General features: G+C 37.2%; 1 protein-coding gene across 2 annotated transcripts in view; it reads right to left on the minus strand.

Moving 5' to 3' along the window:
• Nucleotides 1-26,947, minus strand: part of NEBL (nebulette) — a 588,942-nt gene that overhangs the window by 153,079 nt on the left and 408,916 nt on the right. Inside the window, exons 3-5 of one of the 2 annotated variants that reach the window (XM_006887051.1) lie at nucleotides 21,312-21,416; nucleotides 15,637-15,747; nucleotides 1,230-1,340 (exon numbers count right to left, since the gene is read on the minus strand). The exons of the other annotated variant lie outside the window; for it this stretch is intronic. Coding sequence (XP_006887113.1) covers nucleotides 1,230-1,340; nucleotides 15,637-15,747; nucleotides 21,312-21,416 — 327 coding nt within the window. The remainder of the gene's footprint in view (nucleotides 1-1,229; nucleotides 1,341-15,636; nucleotides 15,748-21,311; nucleotides 21,417-26,947) is intronic. 2 annotated transcript variants of the gene reach the window in all.

Raw genomic sequence — 26,947 nt, forward strand, 5'->3', positions numbered from 1 at the left:
CACACACACACACACACACACACACACACACACACACACTTTGCTAAATAACAACACTTGGAACTTCTTTATCTCCTATCAATCTGAAAACATTCTAGAAAAATGTTCTGGCATTTCCATGTGTTTATGTATTTGGGAAAGAAGGTGAATCTTCACTCAGTTTTTAGTTAAATGTTGACCTATTGCAAATGAATATCAACAGCTGTTGCCAACCTGCAAAGACACTCTGGGGAAAACCTCAAGACAGCTGGACGCTGAGGGGTGAGAGCTAGAAATGTCTCATCTAGTAGGTGAGGGAGTGTTAGGGACAAGCTCTATGTCACATGACAAGAATGTCTCAAGGCACCTTTCAAAGAAAGGGTTTCATGATGCAACTAAGACTTTACCTCAATGTACTAATTCACAAAGAACTTGTCGAATGATTCCCACATTCTTTTGGAAGGTAAATAATTCACATTAAGGAGTTCATATTGTTTTAGACTGAAAACATGTGAATCATTATCAGCTTAAGAAATCTCTAGGAGATAAGTTTCCCTCTGATTTCAGGAAGAAATTCTTAGAAGAATGTGGTCACGTAGAGGTCACCAGTATTGTAGTAATTGAAGAAAGCCATGAAAAAGTGGATGTTCTTATAATCAAAGAAATAAATTTTCTAGAAGGCCATTCATTTCCTCACTCTTCTGCTTCCAGGCCAAACATTAGACTTTTGTCACGTTCATATTCCCCATGCATCCAGATTTGACAATCTGCTCCCAGCAAAATGGCTAAAGAAACAGCAATTACACACAATCTAGTAAGAGAACACCTTCTTCCCTCGCCACAGATTGCAGTATGTGTTTTGAGATTGGGTCTGGTTTTTCTACCAATTCTAGTGCAATTCTAGATCGAAACCATGTGCCTTCAGTAACAAGCAAGCTCTAAGAAACACAATTAAACTTATTAACAAAACCATAGAGGTTCCCAGAGAATCAATATTTCTCTTGTCCAAAAAATAATTTTCAAAGTGTAAAAATATCTTCATTTCAAAGACATTCAACAAGGTTTTAATGACTACTGACCAAATAGCTCATTTCAGTGTGACTTAAAACAGAGATAAAAACGAAATAACCTGAAAACTTCCTTTCTGAATAGAGATTGTGGTAATGCACACATAAGACAAAATATTCCTCAGCTCTGATGTGAGTTAACTAGAAACGTTTGGGGAAATAATGATGAATGAGGATCCTTACATTACTCTGATGTTTATTGACCTCCATGGCATGTTTGACTTCAGGTGGCTCCTTCATGTGGGAGTAGTCTGAAAATCCTTTGGCAGCATCATGCTTCTGCTTGTAGGCAATCTTAAGAAATGAGAACACAAAAGAAGATTCTCAGCTTTATTCAGAGTTATGTTAAATGCTTATCTGTTTCTATAGCAAAAACCTGATAAAAAGGAGTAAGATGTAGAACAAAATTTTAAAATCTCAATGGAATCCAGGTTTTCTGAAGCTAACCAAAAAGCCAGTTAGAAGTCAAGATGATCCTCCAAAACTACTGCCTTGAGATAATTAAACATTAAACACAAGCTATCCCCAGAAGTCTTCAGACCCTCAGAATAGTTATCTGAATTAGTAGTCTGAGCATTAAGATCTTATAAAGAATTATCCATGTGAGATCAAACGTGAATGATGACAATGGCAACTTGAAAGGTTAGATGAGATGCTTAAAGGACAATTTAAGGTAAGACTGTAGAATAATTTGATAAAGGATAAAAGGAATGGCACATAGCAAGAAAAATGTAATTAATGCCACTGAATTGTATGTATAGAAATTGTTGAAACAGTCTAGGTTTGGCTGTATACCTTTTTACTCAATATTTTCTCAAAATTTAAAAATTTCTTCTGTTTTAAATATCAACATTGACCAGGATTATACATACCTATACAATATAATCACTGATGGTTAAATTTTCATAAACCTCTATAATAAGACAAAAATATAATACTTGAATTTTAGTGCTTCTGTTAACACTTCCAATTTTACCTCTGTTCTTTATTTCAAAATAGCCTTTAAGAAAACATGCAATTTTCAATCATATTCATCAAGCTTAAATATCAGTTATCATGTTGGTACATACTTCTACACAAAGAATTCTGAAGAGTTGTATATGTTAAAATTTTTAAAAACTAAGAAAACAACTGACAATGTGCAGGGCAAACAGAAGGATATTTAAAAGTGAATTGTTCATTTAATGAAAACGGTTTTGATTTTATGTACACATTCTTTAAAACAATATAAACCTCCTTAAATGCCCAAACCCTCTGGGAAAGAAATGCAACTTGCAGGAAAATGTTCAGACAACGTCAAGTCCTGTGGTCTACCGTTGTTGTTGTTGTTATGTGCCATTGAGTTGCTTGCGACTCATAGCGACCCTATGTACAAGAGACCGAAATGCTTCTCCTTCCTGTGCCAACCTCACCGTCTCTGACACACTCACTACCAGCACTCCAATCACAGAATCGATCCATCTCATTGAGACTCTTCCTCTACTGTGCCGTCCCTCCACTCTCCCAAACATGATGTCCCTCTCCAAGGACCAGTTCCTCTTTGCAACACGCCCAAAGTATGTCAGATGAAGCTTTAGAATCCTTGACTCCAAGGAGCAGTCCAGCTTCACCCTCTCCAGGACAAACTTGTTTGCTCTCCTAGCAGTCCGTGGTATATTCAACACTCCTCTCCAACACCACAGCTCAAAGGCATCAATTTTCTTTCTGTCACCCCTAGTCACTGTCCAACTCTCCAATGCATAGCACGCAATTGCCAAGACTATACCCTGGATCTGGAGCACCTTAGTCTCCAGCCTGATGTCGTTGCTCTGCAGTACTCTTGAGAGGTCCCTCACAGCTGACTTTCCCAATACAACTCATCTCCTGATTTCCTGGCTGCTGTTACCAAGACTGTTGACTGTGGAACCAAGTAAACTAAAACTGTTAACTATCTCAGTCCCATCCATACTGATGCTGTCCAGTGATGAGAATCTTTGTTTTCTTGATGCTGAGCTTCAATCTGTATTGAAGGCTGCAGTCCTTGACCTTCTGTAGCAAGTGCTTCAGGTCCTCCTCAGTTTCAGCAAGCAGGGTTGTGTCATCTGCATAATGCAGGTTGTTGATGACTCTTCCACCAATCCTGATGCCACTTTCCTCCTCTTACAGCCCAGCATCTCAAATGATCTGTTCTGCATACAGATTGAAAAGGTGTGGAGACAAAATACATCCTGACCCCCTTCTTGATTTTGAACCATGTAGTGTCTCCTTGCTCTGTTCTGATGACTGCCTCTTGGTCCAAGTATAGGTTTCACATAAGCACAATCAAATGTTCTGGAATTCCCATTCTTCTCAGAGTCAGCCACAGCTTGCTATGATCCACACAGATAAAAGCCTTCGCATAGTCAGTGAAGCAGAGATAGACATTCCTCTGGTATTTTCTGCCAAGATCCATCTAACATTAGCTATAATATCACTAGTATCACAACCTCTTCTAAACCCAGCCTGCACATCTGGCAGTTCTCTGTTGACATATTGCCCCAATCATTTTTGGATCATTTTTAGCCGAATCTTGCTTGCATGTGATATTAATGATATTGTTCGACAATTTCCACACTCTGTTGGGTCACCTTTCTTTGGAATGGGAAATAAAAAAATCACACCTACACCATTCATTACTTCCACATTAATTTTGTTCCATATAAGAATAGATACAGTCAAGTGAAAGAGAACTCAAAAGGTGATGTAACCAAAATCTTACAATAAAACAAAGTTTCAAAAGACAGAAAATAGTAACCAAATTATTTCCTTACTCTCCATCTGTATCCTATTAGATTCCTTTGCGTAATATTTTTATAGATACTTTTTGTCTGTATTCTTTCTAAAAGTGGTAGCACAGTCATTAGGTATGTGACTGCTTACAAAAGATGAGTAGTTCAAACCCACAAGTTTCTTCAAAGAAGAAAGATGTAGGCTGTTTCCATTAAAGATTTAAAGGGTATTGCTGTTTTGTTGTTGTTAGGTGCCGTTGAGTCAATTATAACTCATATCAACCCTGTAAACAAAAGATTTGAGGATGCCCTGACCCATCCTCACACTTCCCAAGACACAAGATCCCATTACAGCAGTCACCATGTCAATCCACCCGATTGAGGGTCTTCCTCGCCTTCGCAGACCTTCCACCCTTTGCTGTCCTTCTCCAAGGAATAGCACTTCTACCAATATGTCCAAAGTATGTGAGGCAAAGACTCATCATTCTTGCCTCTGAAGAGCACTTCAGCTGCCCCCTCTCCAAGACATATATGTTCATTCTCTTGGCCGACCATGGGATCTTCAGTGCTCTTCTCCAACACCACAACTCAAAGGCATCAACTCTTTTTCTTATTCATTGTCCAGGCCTGGGATGTATAGCTAGTAATCAGAAAGACAATGGCCTGAATCAGATACTCCATAGTCCTCAAACTTATATCACCACTCCTCAAAATTTGGAAAGGTCTCTACTTGCAGATTTTCTCAGTGCAATGCATCTCTTTACTTCCTGTCTGCTCATACCAAGAGTGTTAACTGTGGATCCAAGCAAGATGAAGCTGTTGACATTTTCAATCTCCTCTCTATCCATAATGACTCTACATCCATAATGGCTCTGCCTATTAATCCAGTGGTAAGAAACTTTGTTTCCTTGACATTGAGACACAATCCATACTGAAAGCTGCATTCCTTGATCATCTGCAATATGTGCTTCAAGACTTCCTCACTTTTAGCAAGTAAGGCTGTGTCATCTGCTTAACACAGGTTATTGATGAGTCTCCCTCCAATCCTGAAGCCACATTCCTCTTTATAGAGTCCAGTTTCACAGATACTTTGCTCAGCATATAGATTTAACAGTTATGGAGATAGAATACAACCTTGGCTCACTCCCTTCCCAATGACAAACCATGCAGTGTTCTCCTGCTTTGTTCACACAATAGCCTCCTGATCCAGATATACATTTCTCATGAGCACAATCAAGTGCTCTGGAATTTCCATTCTTCTCAATGTCAGCTGCAACTTGTCATGATCCACACAGTCAAATGCCTTTGCATAGTCATTAAAGCACATATAGACATTCTTCTGATATTCCTTACTTTCAGCCAGGATCCATCTGGCATCAGCAATGTTATCTCTGGTGCCACAGCCTCTTCTAAATATCACTTGAACTTCTGTAAATTTCCTACCTATGTACTGTTCCAGCTAGTTCTGAATGATCTTCAGCAGTATTTTGCTTGCATGCGGTATCAATGACACTGTTCAATAATTTCCACATTCAGTTGGGTCACCCTTCCTGAGAACAGAAATAAATTTGGACCTCTTCCAATCTGTTGGCTAGATAGCCATGCTCCAAATTTCCTGGCATAGACTGATGAGTACATCCAATGATGCATCTATTAATTGAAATCAGTCAATTGATATCCCATCAATTCCTGGAGCCGTATTTTTTGCCAATGCCTTCAATGCAGCTTCTACTTCCTCTTTCATTACCATTGGCTCTTATTTATATATATATGGTCCTGAAATTTTTCAGTGTCAATCAAGTCTTTCTATTACAGTGATTCTGTGTATTCCCTTCATTTCTTCTGATGCTTTCTGGGTTATTCAATATATTGCCCATATTATCTCTCAACATTATAACATGAGGTTTTAATTTGTTTTTCAGTTCTTTCAGCTTCAGAAACGCAGAGCAAGTTCTTCCCTTTTTATTCTCCAATTTCAAATTTCTGCATATTCCATTATAATACTTTGCTTTGTTGTCCCAAGCTGCCCTTTGAAATTGTGTGTTTAGCTTTCACTTCAACATGCTTTCCTTTATATTTGGCTTCTCAACCTGAAAATACCATGGGCAATTCTATTATGCTGTACAGACAGACTGTCTATGAGTTGGAATTGACTCAATAGTGATAGATTTGGTACCTTGATATAAAATCACTGTCCCAATTCACTGAATCCTCAGAATCTAGAATAGCATGTAGAATAAAATGACCATCAATAATACTTGTTCTATGAGCACATAAAGACATGAGTGAATAACTAAATGGAAATGAAATGAAGAGAAGCACATTTTTAATGAAGAAAGTTTAATTAAACATATTAAATAAGGTTAGAATTATTAGGAAGATGAAAATAAAGGTAATATAAAAAAGGAAAACTAAAATAAAACCAAAGATAAAACAAATTATCAACCAAAAAGAATACAGTCAAACTTAAAAACCTCTCACCAATATTATCTCTTGAGACTAAGGTCTATATCTTGAGCATCTTTTAATATCCTGTGCTTATGATACTTGAGAGGCAGAGACTAATAATTTAAGAAATATTTAGTGAAATAATTAATGAATAAATAAATATATGTTCTCATGAACCTCTTCCTCATCAACTCCTTTTTCTTTAAAAATGTGGTTTGAGTAAAAGTGTTCTTCAACTCTCTTTTAAAGTGTCTGCAATGCTCAGTCACCTCCAGTGAGTTCTAAGAGGTGGTAAACAGCATGGGAGAAGACGTTCCATTTTCCTCCCATGGAGCAGCTGGTGGATTTGAGCCCTATACCTTTGGGTTGACAGTGCAACTCCTTTCCACTAAGCCAGCAGAGCTCTTTTAAATGTAATACTGTATTTTTTAAGGAATTTACTTAATCTTTGTAAAACTAATTTTAATAATCAAATATGAATCTTAAAAAGTCATTCAGCACAGCAACCTAGCAAGTTCTGGTGACAGAGTTCACAAGGAGCTGCAATGCTACCTCAAAGGCCGCCCTCTCTAGTGGTTTGATTCTGCCAAAAGGCCCCTCTGTAGTGGTCTGCTCCACAGCAGAAAGATGGACAATCCTCTCTAAGCATTTACAACCTCAAAAACCCAACAGGACATCAGATACAAGTTAATTCCAATGTAACGGCTTTGAGTACAATAATACATATTTAAATCTCTACCCTCTCTGGTTCCACATCTAATTATTCTTAAAAACCTGTCTACTGAAAGAGAACTCATCCTGGGGAATTACCGTCTTCAAATTAAATCTTGATAAAAAGTTCTTCTGATTAATCAAACTTGATGTTATTATCCCACAGATGTATCTACTTGGCCACACAGAAAACGTCTGTCACAAGACAGAAGTTCAAATATGGAAACACAAAATCAATGACCTCTCTTCCTTAATATATTCCAAAGATGTTCTCCTTATCACAATTCTTTCTTTCTCTAGTCTTTTTTCAAATTGTGGTTTTGGTGAACACTTTTTCTATTAAAGTACCTGCAATGTTCCAGGTAAGGTCTAAGCAATCAGACCCTAATTAGAATTGGTTAACTTAATCCAGGTCATCACCTTCCATGTGCTAAATTCTATCATTGCATCCATTGTTCACAGCTTTCTTTAGATGGCTTAAGATTTCTGTCAATTAATGTCCTTCAGCCTTTTTCAGTATTGGCCCTTGTGTACCTGGTGGATTACCAGTTTTTCAATGCAGCAGCACTCCACATTATTCCAGGTGTAATTCATCTTGTTAAGGAAACCTGGTGGCACAGTCGTTAGTATTGAGCTGCTGCACTGGAGAGATTTGACGATTCAGATCCTGCAGGTGTTCTGTAGGGGAAAGGATGTGGCAGTCGTCTTCCATAAGGATTTACAATCCATAAAGAAATCTTACAGGACAATACCATTCTGCCTCATAGAGGTACTGTTAGCAGGAATCATCTCATTATAACGGGTTTTCATCTATCTTAGAGTCTTTTCATCCATTTGATTCATAAAGATAGCCAAATATGATGAGCCTATCCTTAAATTTTACCAATAAATTATGTTAAACAGGAAGCCCATTAAGAACTTCCACTCTGGTTAAGAATGTCCATTATTGCAGTCCCATTACATTCTATGAGTTTTGGTGTGGGAGGGGAAATAAATGAGTTGGTATGTGTCTATCAAGGAAGTAAGAAAATGTATGTAATTTGTTCTTATTTCTTAGAAAGATGAGGGGGAAAAAATAAAACCCCAAGATGTTCACATACACCCATCTCTTTTTCTGCTTGATGGCTGTTTATTTTGGATTTTAGTCATCATACTCGTGACTTTATAAACATACCCAATGCAGCTGATCATCTTATAGATTATCACAGAAATGGTGAGTCATCAAGTATAATTTTTAAAAGCACTTTTTCTTAAAAAGGCTATGTAATTTTCCTACTTTGCAGCATTAAAACAGTCATTTCATTTATAGCTATTATTACTAAGTACCACTTTAGAGTCAAGATAACATCAAATTGGAAGCAGCTCAACCTTAATTCCTATTAATTTTCTTCCTTAAAAAGCTAATGGAAAATTATCTCATGCCAATAAATTTTCTGGTAAGTTTGATTTCTTAGGATTTGTCAGAATTTTATGGTATTTCTTTAGATTAATACTGTTCTCTACAAACCTTGAGAACAAAGACCGCTATAGTACCAGATATCTAACTAGTGGAGCCCACTGATATACTTTTATACACCTCACATATAAATATGCTGGCTGAAGTTATATTGACATTCATCTTATATATTTGATCTCACATGGTATTTTATAATACCTTTTATATAAAATCATAGGATATTTTACATTTTAAAAGATGTACACACATAACATGTACATATATTTGTAAATGCATGTTGTTGTTGATTGCCATCAAGTCAGGCATGACTTACAGTATCTATTAACAAAAGACCTGAAGCCTTTCTATAAGGCTTTTCTCAAAGTACATAGTTTCCAGAGACATATTGTTTAAGAAATGGATGCCACTCCTGCTAGCTAGTGTATTTGCATTCTGTATATTACATATATTTATCTAGTTATCTAGCTATACAGTTATATATTTATACTTATATTTTTGAGCTCTAGTGTCACAGAGCATAATGCATTATACTGTTAAGTAAAAGGTCAACAGTTGTAGTCCACCAGCTGCTCTATTAGAGAAAGATAGCTAGTTTCTTCTCATAAAGATTCACAGACTTGGAATCCCATAGAAGAGTTGTTATGAGTTAGTATTGACTCAACAGCAGTGGATATTACAGATGGTATTGACACTTCAGAAAGAGGACCTCTGATTTAGCATAGATTTAAAAATTAAAAAAATAAAAAAAAAACACAGCATAACACAGACACCTGAAGCACCTTGGTTCAAGGGCCTGAATCAATATTACCTTTTCTGACAAGGATTATTAATTAAGGCTTTGCCTGAAGCTACCCTGGTTAGAAAGATCTCACCACTTTATGACACCAATTAACATCAAGTTCATTTGACTCACAGGAACTTCATGTATGTCAGGGTAGACCTGTGCTTTGCAGCATTTTTAATAGCTGCTTTTTGATAAGTGGATCTTCAGGCCTTTTTCTGAGACACATCTGAGTGAAGTCAAACTTCCAACCCTTTGGTTCATAGTCACACTCAAACATTTGCTCAACCCAGGGTCTCCCTTTATGACAAGGTTTATTCTACTTTCATTCACTTTCTTCGTGGTCACAGTCTACAAAAAGTTTTAAGGGCTGTTTAATAAAGTGGTCTTCAAAGAACTCCATATTTCTTAAAACATTTCTTATTTTTTATCTTCTAGAAGGAATTATTAATCTAGAAACTTTACTTTGTCATTCTAGTTGAATTTAAGCATTTGTTATTATCTATAAAGTGATTTTAAGATAATTTATTATCATGTCAAAGCTTAAAACATTTTTCATCTGAACTGAAACACATCTAAATTCAAAAATTTGTCTAATACTCTAGGTTACCACATCCTGATAATATTAGGACACAGTGAAAAGACAGAGGTTGAATTATTATAGATCCTGTCAAGCAGATCTACTACTCTCTTGGCTTTCTTAATATCAGGAAAAGTTCTGAGAATTAAAATGTCAAAATAAAATTAATGTGCATAAACTTAAACTTATCAAAAATTTATAAATCAGATCTAATACAATCCCAAAATCTAGACTATCATCATTCTTCAAAGAGATGGAAAATGTAATCACATGTAATTTGCATGAAAAGGAAATGGGTAAACAAAATGTTACTGAAGAAGAAAAACAAAGCAAGAGGTCTTACATTTCCTGATCTCAAGACCTACTATACAGCCATAGTAATCAAAATATCTTGGTGCTGGCACAGGGAGCGATACACAGACCAATGGAATAGAACTGAGAACACAGGGCAGGGAGAGTCATCCACAACTACAGACAGCTGATCTTTGACAAAGAGATGAAATACATGAAATGGAGAAAAGACAGCCTCTTAATAAATGGTGCTGAAAAACCTGATGTCTACTTGCAGAAAATTGACACAAGAGCTACACATCATACCATATATAAAACCAAACTCAAGATGGATCAAGAATGTTGTCATAAAAATCTAAAACTAAAAGATCGACAAAGAAAAACTGAGGCAAACTTAGGAGCCTTAATGAATAGCATAGGTAAAGTATCAAATCTAACTGAAAATGCACAGTCAATAGGAGACAAACTAGATGATTGAGATCTCCTAAAAATGAACCTCTTATGTGAATCAAAAGACTTCTCCAAAGAGAAAAAAGAGGACCTGCAGTCTTGGGAAAATATTTACCAATGATAGATCTGGCAAGGAACTCATCTCTAAAATATACAGATAACTCCAACAACACAACAAGAAAAAGACAAACAACTCAAATACAAAATGGACAGATGACCAGAAAAGACATTTCGTCAAAGACATCCAGATGGCCAAGAAACACGCAAGAAATGTTACAGTTATTGTCGTTTGTCGTTGAGTTGGAACCTTCCAGCTTATTATCAGAGGCAGTATATTACACAGGAGGAGACTGCCCATCCTTCTCCCATGAAGAATCTGGTGGATCTGAACCATGTACTTTGGAATTGCCGTGCAGCTTCTTACCACTAGATCACCCATTAGGTCTTGTTGTTATGTGCCATCGAGTCAACTACAACCCATAGCACCCCTATGAACAAGGGCTCTGAACCTTACCCTATCCCGAGAAAACCTCTCCATCTCTAACACGCCTGACCCCATTGCCACAGTCAATGTATCAACTCATCTTACCCAGGGTCTTCCTCTTCTGCATTAACATGTTGCTGCACACTTATAAACTGACGACCACGCTTAGAAACAGGTTTTTGGTGTGTGTTTTTTTCCTATGTATTACCATCATTTGTGGCAATGTGTTAACTCTCTTCCCTTCCAAGCATGATGTCCTTCTCCAAGGACTGGTCCCATCCGGCCATGTGCCCAAAGTATGTGACACAGAGCTTAAAAAATCCTTATCTCCAATAAGCAAACTGGTTTCGCCCTAAGACAGAAGTTATGCATCTGAAAGTTGGACAATGAATAAGGATGACCGAAGAATAATCAATACCTTTGAACCATGGTGTTGGAGAAGAGTAATGAATTATCCCATAGACTAGCATGATGAAAATATTCCATGACAATAATAAACAAATAATGTCTTGGAGGAAGCAAAATCACTTATATCTCTGTAAGACATTAGCCCTTGGAGAGATGCAAATCAACACAATACAGTATCAACTCACATCAGAAAACAGAACAAAGTTCAACAAGACAAAAAACAACAAAGGCCAGCAATGATGTGAAGACTGAAACATCTGTACACTAATTCTTGTTGCTGTGTGCTTTCATGCTGGAACAAGCTCATAGCTAACTCACCAGAAGGTTTTCAGAGGTAATACAGGAGAACACAGGAGGAGATTACCCAACCTTCTGTGGAACAGCTGGTAGATTCAAACTATGTGCCTTTGAGATTACAACACTGCTTATTCACACTAGGCCACTAGAGTACTAGTGGGAATTCAAGATGATGTAACCATTATGGAAAGCAGCTTGGCACTTCCTTAGAGAGTTGTGAATATTTGATCCAGCAATCTCACTACAATGTATATATGCCATAGAAATAAGAGCTTTGGCATAAAGAGATATATTGAGCAGATATGCTTAATGCAGCATTATTTATAATATAGCAAAAAGATGGAAACATGCCAAGTATCCATCAACAGAAGAACTGATAAAGAGACAGGTACATTTACACAGTAGAGTACTAGGCAACATTAAAAAAACAATGAAGAATTCATTGAATACTGTGTAGCACAGATGTATCTAGAGAACATTACGTAAAGTGAAAAAAGTCAATCAAAAAAGGACAGAACAAATGCTATTAAAATATAAAGAAACAAAAAAAAATATAAAGAAACATTTAGATAGAATCATTCTTAGATGGTTACCAAGGCTTGGTAAGGAGGAAGGAAATTAGTAAATAGATAAAAGTCACTCAATAAGATAGATGAATAAAAAGACAATATTCAATAAAGGGATAATCTGCATAGTATTAAAAACAAAAGAAGACACAGAGAAGTTCAGAAAGGTAAATAGAAATTGGAATTACAGAGTTTTAGTGTTGTTAGGGGATATCAAGATGACTACAACTCATACTGATCTTTATGAACAAGAAGTCTGAATCTTGCCCTACCCTGTGCCATTCCCATGATCTCTGCCATACTGAAGCCCATTGTTACAGTCACTGTTTCAGTCCTTCTCATTGAGGTTGTCTTCTCTTTTGTTGGCCCTCTACTTGTCCCTTTGTGATGTATTTTTCCAAGGATTGGTCCCTCCTGATAATACACTCAAAAGTATGTGAGAGGAAAGGGGAAAATATGACTATACTGTTAGCATAGAAAATGATGACATGAACAAAATGTGTATGAATGGTTGAATGTAAAGTTATTTCATTTAGTGAACTTTCACTCAAATCACAATAAAAAACCCAGCATAAATAAATTACATAAATCATAAAAAGAGATAGTGTTTACAGAGACCAAGTTATTCCTTAGTAACAAATTCAGTGAATGTGTACAATAGGAGTATTACTGTTACATTGAACATATGCATTTCCTAGTGGTGCCTATTCTATATATGATAATACATTATCAGTGTAGGTGAATTCCTACATTAAAGACAAATTTCAAAATTTACAATACATATTTAATATGTTCATTTTTATGTTATATGTACTTGCGTAACTGTAAAATAAGACATATTTCTTCCTTTCTTTATTGCATAACTACCGTATGGTACATATCAAACACAGTGCTATAATTATTTGCTTTATGGAATAGTCCATAATATCAGTAAGTGGTTTGGGTGACCAGATGTTGGCAGAGAAAATAAAGGGCATATTAGTCATGGCCAGCCATGCAGAACCACAACATGGACAATGTATATTTTTAGCCTCATGTTACAATTGCTAAGATTAGCTTTTGCCAAACTTGGTACACAGTGGATGTTTAAATTTGTAATAAGCAAGTGCTTAAAGATATTACGCAGACAGTAACTATGATTAGCATTAAACTCTGTAAAGGAGTTCTACCTCGTCCTGCATAGTTGCTCTAAGTTAGAACTGGTTATAGGTTCTTAATCTACTTTTACACTCCTAAATTTTCCCAGTTATCCTCTACTAAAGATCAAAAGACTGTGGAAAAAACAAGTGCTTGTCTAATGAGAAAAAATGGTAGAAACAGAGAGAAAAGGTGGTATGGTTACAAACCCAGACTCTGGGACCAAGCTATTCATGCTCATATAAAATGGGCCTGCCATGCACTCAATATGTGGTGCTGGGAGAGTTACTTAATCTCTCTGTACTTGAGTATCTGTATCTCTAAAATGGAGTTGTTTTGAGGGTTAGATTGCATGTGTTAAAAGCATAGCACAGCATCTGGCACACAGAAGGCACTTCTCTACGTTTGCTATTTTCACTGAGCTAAAATTTACCATGACATAAAAGGAAGATTTTTCTTAAAAATATTCAATAAATTCTATGAAAATCCTTTTGATAAGCATTTATTGAACACTTTTTATGCTATAGTCACTGGATTTAAAAGCTCAAGTGTAGAGCAGGAAACAAGACAAAAGTCCTACTGGCCTAGTGGTAAGCTGAGCTGCAATCCCAAAGGCATGTGGTTCAAATCCACCACCTGTCCCACAACAGAAGGCTGGGCAATCTCTTCCCATTCAATTAAATGTCTCTGAAAATCTGCTGGAGGGTCAGCTATGGGTGGATTCCTATTCAATCATACTCAACAGCAAAAATCATTGTCATGTAGCTTAGAGAGGAGGAAAGAAAAATCTGGAATAATAATTATTTAAAAAACCCACTCATAAATAAAACAACAAGAAACAGATGAGGGAGAAAACTGTTTAAGAGGGAAAATTATTAGGGATTTTTGTCATGACAGGAGTCCAGAGAGAAGGCTATATAGTGGAGTGAACCTGGGAGGAGGGACTGTAAAACAATGAAAGAATTTTTCTTTTACTTTTCCAAGAGGGTAGTGTACTACAGGGGAGAGTTGGGAGGGGAGAAAAATACAAAATGAATGAATGGGAATCCAAAGTATCTGTAAATTTTCATTGAAATTAATATTAAATTTTTAAAAAAGAAAAAGGAAAAAAACCCTCAAAAAAAGATACTGAGTAATTAACTAGACTTCAATGTCTATATCTAATATGATCTCTAACTTTTTAATTAGCAAAAAAAAGAAATTGCATTTTAAGAAATACAATAAATGAAACATACAATATCTCATGTGTTGATGTCCCTAGTAAGAAAAAAAATACCTCTAAATGCCTATGTTAAAAATTAGTTTACTTGATAATATTTCTGAAATACTTCTGCATCTTAAAGTCACTAAAATAGCTGCATCCACTTGATGAAGGTGCCTATGGATAGTCAGAACCACAGAAAGGGAATTGCCATGAACCACTACTTGTCTAAGAGATAAAACACAGATTTGGACCCCCTGAGTTCAACCACTAACTCTTGATGTGACTGCTAACAGGCTTTTGAAACCCTGATTTAGGTATCACAAGTTAAATCCGAAAACAATTTAGTCCTTTCCCTGAAGAATTTCATGTAATCGTAAAATAAGACTGAAATGTGCTATATATCTCATCCTTTATGCCTGGAATGGAACTCATCACCATAATTAATCTCAGCAAAACAATAGAAAGTTGTAAAAGATGAATAACAATAGAGAAGTACACTCTTCTTACAACAATCAACCATTCTAGGTCAAAGGTGCAGCATTTGTCCAAGGGAAAAATGCAGAGAGCAGGAAGAATTAGAAAACAAAGAATAATGGAAAACAGGGTAAGCAGTGAAACAAACAATTTTGCCTAGTTAAGATTGCAGTCATTGCCACAAAATAAAATAAGTATGAACTGTTGAGTGGAAAACCAAATTGGTCAATAAACTTTCACTCAAAATGTATATGGATTATTGAACAGAAAATCTATCTGCTCTGGAAACCCTTTACTCAAAAAACAAAACTGCTCTCTACACACAGGCAATGCTGAATGGTACTAGGGGAAAAAAAACCCAGCATTGTGTGATTGCAATGAGCTTACATGTTCTTTTCATTTTCTGTGATTCCACCAGAGACAGCATGTGTTTCCAACTTCCATTCAGTATTTAATATCCAAGATAAACAACTTTTTAGAAAAAAAAAACTAAATACTTTATATTAGGTTATATGTTTGATCTACATAATTCTGTAACAATTTAGAAAAACTATACCTCACTCTGAAGCTGTGTAACTTCTCTTGCAAAGACACTGTCAATTGTGGCTGGCATCTGCTTATAGAGAGAGTTGGAAAGATCTGTCTTAATGGTGCCTTTGTACTTGGCCTGGGGGAGAAAAGAAAACAGGGGAAAAGAAATAAACATTCCTTTTTTAGTTTATTGTGAATATACAAAGAGAATAAAAGGAAACTTTCCTCATGAACAAAACTTATTTTAAAAATCTAAAGACCATTTTAAATACTACATCCAACAAGCCTATGCTTAAGAGATTATAATAGATGTCATTTATTATGGAGAAAGATTTAAACCAAACAAACCATAAAATCATAACTGCTTTCCATTTAAATGCATGCTCATTTCTAAAACTTTATTTATATGAATAGAGAGCTTCATCTGATTGGTCAGTGCAAGATGAAAAAAATCTTGGAACAATGTAACATCTGAGTTGTTGAAGAAAATACAAGTTACTAGAACTGTCAAGAATCTGAAATCAAAGGATCACGTTCTTTCATTCAAACTTTCTTATCCTACTTCTAATAGAGTGAGTAGAAATACTCCTGGATGCTCTTTTGGAGAAAGATGGGTAATTTCCTCCTGTGGGATTTACAGCCTCTAAAAGCTCAATGGAGGGTCAGCTATGAATCAGTTCTGACTTGACAGCACGTAACAATGGTAGTGAGTGATTACTGTTGTGTTAGTGGCTGTTGAATAGGCCCTCACATCATGCACAAGGGAAAGAAATACCCAGATCTTTGCTACTCCATGATCAGCTGCAGACTGGGCCATTCTGATATAATGGATTTTCACTGGGAGATTATTTTGATGTAGACTGTCCAGCTTTTCCTTCTAGTCTATCTGAAGTAGAAGGTTCTGTAAAGATCTTTTGGCATCTTAGCAGCACATGAGCCTCTCCTGATGAAAGGGCAGTGGCTCCTCCTGAGAGGCACTGGCCAGGTGGCAAACTCAGATCTCTCTATGGAAGACAAGAGTTCCACGACTGAACCATTCGGCCCCATGCAATTGGCAATGCAGGTGCTTTATATTGTTCCTGTGCTGCTCCTTCCAACTCTGTACTATCCCTACAAAGCAAAGTCACAACTCCTAGAGAGAAACACTCACTCACCGCTTTGGAAAATTAAGTTCAGGGAAGCACAACAGATTGCTCAATTCCATTTTTCTCCCTCTATAGTTAACACCCATCATAACTGAGAACACCAAGGGTTTCTCTGAATAGGCAAAAGTACATCACTAAGAAGCAGCAATATGTTTTTCATACACTGTAGATAAGTTTCTTAAATATTTTTAAAAATGCTATTATTTACAATAAAGCAGGAGTGGCATCCACTTCTGTAATAGCTTGCCTCCAGAAACCCTATGAACCTGGAGAAAGGATGAAAGTTATGCAAGTGTTGAGGACTTTCATTCACAGGGTCGCTGAGTTGGCTACGACTTGATGGCACTTAACAACAACAACAATTACTTAATAAGAGGCATGTAAAGCTCCAGAAGCATAGTCTGGAGGGAATTGTACTGCTAACACAAAGGTGGCTGGCTTCTCTCTGGTAGTTTAAATTCACCAGTGGCTCCATTGGAAAAAGACTGGCACTCCTCTCTTGAAATTTACAGTGTCCAAAAAGCCAATAAAGGGTTAGCTATGAGTTGATTCTGACTGGAAGGCAATGAGTTATTACTTAGTAAAAGAAGTTTTATCAATTATTCTCCATTCTTTTAATATTAGTAGAAATAAATTTTAAAAAATCATATCATATTGAACTTTTTCCCCCAACATAACTTATGAAACACTAGAGGTCAGCCAATTACACTACTTTATTTACAAGTTTCTCCTTTTTAAATGATCTGCTCACGGAACACAGTCTCACCTAAGAAATCACTGTTAACATTTTTGTGTTTCACACTGAAACATAAATTGCAGTTTTAAATCCTCTTAGAAAAATACTGTATGATTTTTCCATCCAGAAAAATAAAAGAATAATGAAAAAAATATGACAATCAGGAAAGAATAAAATAGATGAATGGGACCTTCTAAGATTAAAATCCCTATTCACATCAAAAAACTCCACCAGAGTAAAAAGGAAATCCACAGGCTTTGGAAAAATATTTGACAATGACATATCTAATAAGGAATTCATATGTAAAATTTATGGAATATTCCAGCACCTCAACAAGAAAAAGATAATGCAATAACAAAAAGGGCACAAGATATAAATAGACACTCACCAAAGAAGATTCAGATGGCAAACAAACAAATGAAGAAATGTTCAAAATCTCTAACTACTAAAAATAATACTCATTAGATGGCAGTCACATAAGTGAGGGTTTGGGGTTGTATTTGATGTGTGTTACGGTTCCTGCCCCCCATCCCCAAGAAAAGCAGGTTTCAATTGAAATGTTGACCAAGAGGCTTGCTTAAGCGTGTCTTTAAAATCCTACTGTAATGAGAGGTTGGGTCTGCCGGCCGGCCTGAAGCCTCCACTCTAGGAGTTGGCTCCTAAGTGTCTCTTGATGACCATCACATCTTCATGGTGGTCACATAAGGGAAGTTTTTAGGGTCGTGTATGATGTGTGTCATTGTTTTATTTAAAGAAAAAAAAAGAGGGTGTCAACTGAACTTTGACCAAGGGTGGAGGTCTGCTTAAAGGACATGTCTTTAAAATTTATTAATTTTAGGATGAGTATTCTTTAAGTGACACAGCAATCACCTGTGTATTTCCTGTACTGAGTAACTTAGAGTTGCTGTGATGCTGAACACTGTGCCATAGTTGTGTCAAATACCATAATGGTTCCCCATCATGTAGAATGTTTAGAGGAGCTTCCAGAATGATTCAGGTTGGGAAGCAGGAGTGACATCTACTTCCTAAGCTACCTGCCTCTAGAAACTCTGTAACTCTATGAACGTACAAAACCGATAGAACAGAGTTCACATCTTTTGTGCAAGGGTTGCTATACGTCTTATTTGACTCGACAACACTTAACCACTGTTAAATGAGACTACTGTTGTAACTGGAGAAACATTCTTCCACTTTGTACAGCACTCTTTGTCAATGTGTTGTATGAAGTAACCTACGTTTGCTGTGATGCTGAACCTTGTGCTATTGGGGTATCAAATACCAGGATGGTTTCCCAATGTGGACAGTGTTTGATGGAGCTCCCAGTTGTAAAACAGGTTTGGAAGCAAGAGTGGCATCCACTGCCTCTGGAAACTCTATGAACTTGGAGAAACAACAATAGCTATGGAAAGGCATTAGATCTTTTGTTCACAGAGTCACTATAAGTCGACCTCAACTAGACGGCAATCAACAACAACAATTTACTACTTCTCCTAACTACTACTATTTACTCCCTAAATCCATAATAACTTTAAGATGATATCTCACTCCAGCAAAACAGCAAAGTTCAGCAGGGCACTATCTAAAAAAAAGAAACCTAGACCATTTCTTATTCTGTAGTTTCACAACAGATCTGCCTCTGGAACTGAATCTTATCCCCTTCGGTTACAGTTTAAAATTATTTTAATGGTAAATTTTACTTATTCCAAAAATGATATTCAATATTTCTAATATTTCAATACATTTAATCATCTACTAAAGAAAATAATGGAAAAGCTAGTAATAACTATTTTCCCAGTGCTTTCTATTTATTACATAAAATATTCCTTTTCAAGATTAATCCTGCTTTTAAAAAGGGGGGAGTTGGAAGTGAGTAGTATAATCTATTAAAATTGTTATACACATCTCTGTGATGTTCCTCACAACATTTATTACACAGCACAAAGTGCCAGTCATTCTTAAACACGGCTGTGCATTAAATCTACAGGAAACACCACAAAAATATTCACACCTAAGGCACCATCACAGACTAAATCAATACTTCTGGAGTGCAAGGCCCAGGCACTGTGTTAAAATCTTTTCCCACTCTGATGCAGCGGACTCTCATCCTAAATTATTAAGTAGGGATTGTGGTGAGGGTGGGAGTGGAAGGGAGAGAGGGGATCACAGAGGTTTGCCAATATTTTCCCTTTCTTACAAATTCTGATATAACCTTAACTATCCCTCACTGAACCTCCGTCTCATAATTCATTTCCTAAGCCAAATAATTTAAGTTCTATTATAAACCTAATTCTGAGAAATTTCAAGCAAGATAATTATGGAAAGAAGTACAGAGAAGACTGAGGGGATAGAATGTGAAGGCTCCCTCTGGGTTATCTTGAAAACTATGGTCATATTTCTTTAGACATACACAGTTTTTATTAGATATTATTAAGTTATATAGTAAGGTGTATGTGACCAAAATATCCTTTTCTACATTTTTGAGGAAACTGAAGTCTTAAAGCTTAGATTGAACCATATGAATTTAATAACGTCTACATACAAAAGTTCACGTGTTTTAACTACTACCAAATGCAAATAAAGCAAAAGAAAGTAGAAGGCTTTTATATACAAACATGAGGAGGAACTACATTTAAATAATCATTTTTCTTCAGATGATTCTTTTAAGAAACCAATGGCTATTCTACGAGGGATGAAAAGGACTCTTGCTAAATAAATTCAGCTTATCTTTCCATATATATCATAACAGAAAATAAAATGTAATAGCATATAATAGTAATAACAGAGCTCTAATGTTAGTGAGAGCTACAACATAAATATCTCAAATATTTTACCCCTGCTCTTTGTGCCTTGAGTACAACATGTGACTACCAGTAAAAAGCAAACTAGACAAACTCAGGGTGCTTGTGGTTTAGTTTGCAGGGAGATGTGCTAATAAGCCAGTGGTGGCTGTTCAAATCCAACAACGGCTCTGTGGGAGAAAGAGAGGCAAATTAAAACCTCCTGAAAACTCGCTGGAGGGTCATTAGGAGTCAGTGAAGCAAGGGGAAAAAACAAAGGAGCTGCCTTCCATTTGGATGCCACTCACAGCTTCCCTGCATCAGGTGTCTAAGACTCCAAATCTGTACAGGAGACGACTACATTGCCTTCTCTTGAACCCCCGGTGGATTCAAACCACCAACCTTAGGGCAGCACAATACACAGCATACTATGAGGCTCCTACTAGTTAACAAAAACAAAACCAAAACAAATAAAACAAAATTCTCACTACTGCTGCGTCAGAACCAACTCACACCTGACCCTCCACTGGTCTTCCGAGGCTATGAATCACACAGGAGGAAATTTCCCATCTTTCTTTTACAGAGCTGTTGATGAATTCAAACAACTGGAGAATCCCACTTTTGAGTTAGCAGTGCAGTTCCCTACAGGCTACCCCATCATAGCTCCTGTTACTAATAAAGCACATTATTAATAACCATCTAGTTTCCATACCATTTAAGAATAAAATAAATCACCTAATTACTGCGCCAACAATATATTGGCTCTTCAACAAATCACACATACTAAATATAAATTTATTAGTCTGCAAAATAACATTGTTTATAAATTAACTGGATAGACAAATTATTATACTATAAATGTTAAAGTAGTTGTCTTTCAAGTAAATATAAAACTATAAAGGGCTCCTGAAATGAGGTTGTACAGATTCATTTCAACATTCAATGGTTCCTTCAAAAACACTCAGAATTTTGTGCCTAGGCTTTTACTTATATAAAGTGAAAAAAAAAATTCAAGGCATTTTAGAAACTTTTGTTACCTTACCTCAGAAATAAATGCACCAATATTTTTCACATGGTTTAGCATAGGAGTATCTGTCACAAATGTGCACTTGTCCTTCGACTTTTTATGCTCTTCTTTATAATGGATCTTAGAGAATCATTTACATATGGAGAGAAAGAAGAAAAACAATTTTAATGAGTTTATATCAAACAGAAGTTTGAAGGTGATAATTCTGTTTTCTAAAGTGTGTACGCAAAAGCACAATGATCCTCTAAGCAAGCCAAATATAGTAAATTGATATCCAGCACAGAACTGAAAAGATTAGGAGGCCTATTGAGGAAAGACTGTTCTTTAGTTAATGGAAGATGCAGTCATCTCTAGGGATCAGAATTATGTGGATTGGAATCAAGGTGATTATGCTTTGACCAATCTCCCCAGGGAAGTCATTATATACTGACTATTATGGGAGCTACAACAAGAAGGACCTCTGGTAGCAGAGTGGTAAGAAGTAACAGTGCCAACGTAAAGGTCCATGATTTGAATCCAACAGCTGTTCCACAGGAAAAAGATTACCCATACATTTTATAGCCTCTGAAAACCCACTAGACAGTCAGCTCTGAGTTGGTTCTGACTCAAGGGTACATAACAATATTGTTGTTGCTGTTAGGCGCCATCGAGTTACTTGTGACTCATAGTGATGTGACCCTGTGTACAACAGCTCTGAACCCTGATATATCTTGAGCGAATTTCATTGTCTCTGATAAACCTAGCCCCATGCCCCGGTCACTGAGTCAATCCATCTCATCCAGGGTCTTCCGCTCCTGAACTGCCCCTCCACCCTCCCAAACATGATGTCCCACTCCAAGGACTGGTCTCTCCTTGCAACATGCCCAAAGTGTGTCAGATGGAGCCTCAGAATCCTTGCCTCCAAAGAGCAGCCTAGTTTCACCCTCTCCAGGGTTTGCTCTCTTAGCGGTCCATGGGTATGTTCAATACGCTTCTATAGCACCGCAGCTCAAAGGCATAGATTCTTCTTATATCATCATCCTTAGTTATCGTTCAGCTTTCTGACACATAGAAAGTAATTGTCAGGTGCACCTTAGTCTCTAGAAACAGGACTGTGCCAGCAGTCTTTTATACTAAAAACTGAATCACTGCTAGTTAACAGAATCCTACTAAATTCATTTGGAGTGAGGAGAAAACAGAGGGTTATTCTGGGTTCAGGACCCACATAGACACAAAGCATCCAACAGCAGTCAGGCACTATGGAGCAGAATCCAGACTGTAATGTCATTATCACGCTAATTGCTGGCAAAGGGGAGGGCAGATTTTAGACTCAGTGTTTGAGAGGATGAAGGTAAAAATTTAAGACTATTAGAGAGGATGAAAGCAATGTGCCAGAAGATATAACACCCTAAAACAAAGTCATGTTTATCCATCCAAGACTATAAATATTCAGGCTCAAATAAAAGTGCCTCAGTTCAGATAGTAAATTGTACACACTCCCTAATTAGAACCCAAGAGTGAAGTGCAAGTGTATATCTACCTGGTTTTAAAGCAACATGACTAATACTGATAGTGCACAGCAGCATTACAGAGTTTTTATCATTTGCAAACATCATCTGAAGAGTATTCTATGACCTGATATTGAGTCAGCTACAAATACACTAAAAAAAGGTTTTTCAAAATACCATCATTTCCATTTTTGTAGTTCTCATACTAAATGTCGACCACATTGAACATTTGCTTTAGTCATGAAATCAAAATTAGGACATATTCATCTTATCTGAGCACTAAATTGCTTTTTTTCTCTTCTTCAAGATTAACTATAATTTTAGGTTTCTGCAAATCACCCTCCTCAGTCACTAGTAATTAAACTGTTAATGGCAGTATGATAAACAGTAGGCTATTTTGATCATAAGGAGAGAAAAAAAAAGTATGTCCTTATATAATTAAGTGTGAGAGAAAATAACCTATTATTAGGCTTAAGTTTGACTCATTATTTTTATCTTTTGCTACCATCTCTTCCCCATCACATTCACATTCTTCCCTGTGCTGGGATGTACTTAGGGCTACAGGCCCCCTGATAAGCTCTGACAGAAGCAGAATGTTCCAAGCAGGAGCCCAGGATAAGGGTAAAGTATTTACTTCCTCTGCCACTTAAGCAAATACTTCAGGCATAAATGAGGTCTCTGCTTCTTTCTTGGGTTTCTATTAAGAGATATCTACAAGAAAGTGTGAGTATACTGATGAGTTATATAGTATGGATTGTTATTGTTTGTTGTTAGGTGCCGCTAAGTTGAGCATAACTTATAACGACTCTATGAACAACCAGTATGAACACTGCCCTATCCTATGCTCTTTTCTCAATCTCAAACACACTCAATCCCAATGCCATAGTCACTGTGTCAACTTACCTGATCAAGGGTCTTTCTCTCATTTGTGGCCCCACCACCCTTCCAAGCATGATGTCCCAATAAAAAAAAAATTAATTTACGTCTTTTACTCAAATAGTGAATACCATATACATGTGCATGAATACCCTTCATATGCCAGGTTAATGGGTAAAGAAAGCTGAAAGGGCCTGTATGCATAAACTGTTGAATGGAAAACTAATTTGCCATGTAAAAGTTTCACCAAAATAATTTAAAAGAAAAGAACTAACATACTTTGTCAAAAAGAAAGATGAAAGAGGACTGCATCTGTGAATGGCACCAATTCTTGAGTAAAATAAAAATCACTGAGTAGAAAACAAACTTGTAGTGTGTGTTGTTAAATCAGAATGGTTACACAGCTAGTCCTGCACTGGGTTGCCAAAGGCAGTAAACTGCACGGGAGGAGACTGCCCATCCTTTTCCCGTGGAACAGCTGGTGGATTCAAAGGTTCTGCCACCAGAGCCCTCTAGATAACCAACTTGTTACTGAGTGAGAGGTCAAGCTGGAATCCACACAACCAGTGACCCTCTAGAGGGTTTTCAGAGACAGTAAACTGCATAGGAGGAGATTGCTCATTCTTCTCCTGCAGGGCGGTTAGTGTATTTGAACTGCATGATTTGGGATTGCAGTGCAGCTTCTTACCACTAGGCCACCAGAGCTCCTCAGATAATAAACCTGTTGTTGTTGTTGTTGAGTACCTTCAAGTCAGAACAGACCCATAGCTGACCCTCCAGCATGTTTCCAGGGACAGTTCATTGCACAGGCAGAGACTGTCCATTCTCCTGTAGAGCGGCTGGTATATTCGAACTGTGTGCCTTTGGGATTGCGGTGCAGCTTCTTACCACTAGGCCACCAGAGCTCCATCAGATAACCAATTACTAGCTGTCAAATACATGTTAACTCATGGGAATGACACACGTTTTTTACTAAAACTATACTCCAGAGGGTTTTCAATGGCTGATTTTTTTAGAAGTAGATTGCTAGGACTTTTTTCCAAGGCACTTTTGGGCAGAATAACCTTTTGGTTAGCAGCCAAACAAGTTAGCAGTTCGCTCTAATAAGTAGACTGCTTTTTTCCTAACAGAAGATAGGGAATTCTCATAGCTTACTGGTAAGGAGTTGTACTGGTAACCCAAAGGCACAAGGTTCAAATCCACCAGCTTCTCCACAGAAGGAAAAATGAGCAATCTGTTCCTGTGCAATTTACTGCCTCTGAAAACTGATAAAGAGTCAGCTGTGATTTAGTTCCAACTCAGTAGTACATAACAATAACAGAACACATCATACTTTATAAACTTAGGTTTAAAAAATGCCATTGAATTAATTCTGACTCAAGACAACTCTGTGAGTTACAGAGTCTAGAACTGATCTCTATAGGGTTTTCTCGTCTGTGATGCTTATGGAAGTGAATTTCCAGATCTTTCCCCCACAGCACTTCTTAGAGAGGTGAAACAGCAACCTTTAGATTACAGCAGTCAAGTACAAACAGCGTGTGCCTCCCAGGCCTACATTTTACAAGCTCAGGTAGATACCATCTATTGGCTAGATTGTCTATCCAACACCTTCTTTGCCAACAGAATGTGAAAAGATTCATGAGAGCACCTGACTACAAGATAACCAGGTCTCTAACCCAAGCTTGGGTGATAAATTGTTCTAAACCAACACTAATCATCTCACACTCTTGGCCATGAGATCTTAGCGGAAGCCATGTCAACACTCACAGTGTTGTCAGAATAAAGGGAGAGACTTGTTGGCACAGTCCTTTACTTTTCCACTTCCTTCTCCAGAGGGATAAAGCAATGGTGGTGTTATTAGAAGGAAAACTACAAATGAAAAGACTCTGAGACACTGGTTACACCCAAGGCTGGCCCTCCTATCTCTAGGCTTCATATATGGGAGAAAACAAGCAAACAAAAACACCAATTTATCAGGCCACTGACTCAGGGTTTTCTTGTTCCTTGACACCATCACTATGTCACATACAATTAGAGTTTAAAAATGAGATCATAATGCTGTCTATTAACTTAGTACAATCACCTAATGACCAATGTGGGAAAGTTTGGAGAGATTTCCTTTTCTAAACATTCTTAAAGAAAGCATCCATAAAGATTTTCCACAAACAAAACCACATCAGTTAAATATAGTAAAGCTAGGAAGAAAGAAGCTTGGCCCCATTGCTACTTGTTAATGAAGAGTTGTTATTGTTGATGTTGGATACTGTCAAGTCAATTCAAACTCACGCAAGACCCCATATTACAGAATAGAACTGTCCCACAGGGTTTCCTAGGCTTTTCCCTTTATGGGAGCAGATTTGGGTCTTTCTTAAATGGAGTTAACGTGTGGGGTCAAACCACCAAGCTTTTTTGGTTAGTAGCCAAATGCTAACCTCTGGACCACCCCAGTGGTTACCATTTTGTGAGCAAGGGTGCTCTCTCAGGCTCTCTAGCTCAGGCAGGGACTGCTCTGAAGGAGCAGCCACAGCATCTAGTGTTTTCTGCACTGGACAGATTTACTCACAACCAGCACTGTACATCTGCCTGGAAAAATGTTCTTAGTTTTGCTGTCATGCAAATGAATACCCTCAAAAGGCTGAAACCAAAATATTGAGTCTGAGGCTCCATGTGGAGTGGCCAAGCTTCCTTTGCTCAAGACTGTTATAACTAATTCACAGAAAAAAAAATACAAAAGACTCATTTTCCCAATAATTTCAATGGCCGCCTGACAGAAGGCTGCTAGCTCCACGGTTCTGATTGGTTAGGACAGTCAATAGGCTTGATTTATTCAATGAATTGATTAGATACTTGTCAGGTAGGACTAAATATCAGAGTGGCCATCTAGGGAAATAAAAAGCTCTAGGTGGTTGACAGAAAATAAAAGAGGTTGCCCAGGGTAACAAGCTTTGCAAAATTAGGAAGAGTTAGGCAAAAGAAAAAGGCAGTAAGAGTCAGTCCACTGCAGAAATTAGAAGGGACCAAAAACAACACAACACAAAACAAAATGAAAAATGTCTGCTATCGAGCCCTAGAGATTGCAGCCACTTAACCTGAAAACTGACATTTCTCCCTGTAGAGAATTCCACACCCTCCGGGCCTCAGAGGACTGATATCTGCACTAATCTCACTTAGCATTCTTATAAATTATCTGGCAGGGGTATGATACAGCAGGGCCTGCAGGTCTGCCGATGACCCTAAGTTCTCAAGGAGAGTGAAATGCCAAACTGAAGGAGATAAACTGCAGAAGCT

The sequence above is a fragment of the Elephantulus edwardii genome, unplaced genomic scaffold, assembly GCF_000299155.1.
Source record: "Elephantulus edwardii isolate Elephantulus edwardi_28Jun2011 unplaced genomic scaffold, EleEdw1.0 scaffold00054, whole genome shotgun sequence".
Classification (NCBI taxonomy): domain Eukaryota; kingdom Metazoa; phylum Chordata; class Mammalia; order Macroscelidea; family Macroscelididae; genus Elephantulus; species Elephantulus edwardii.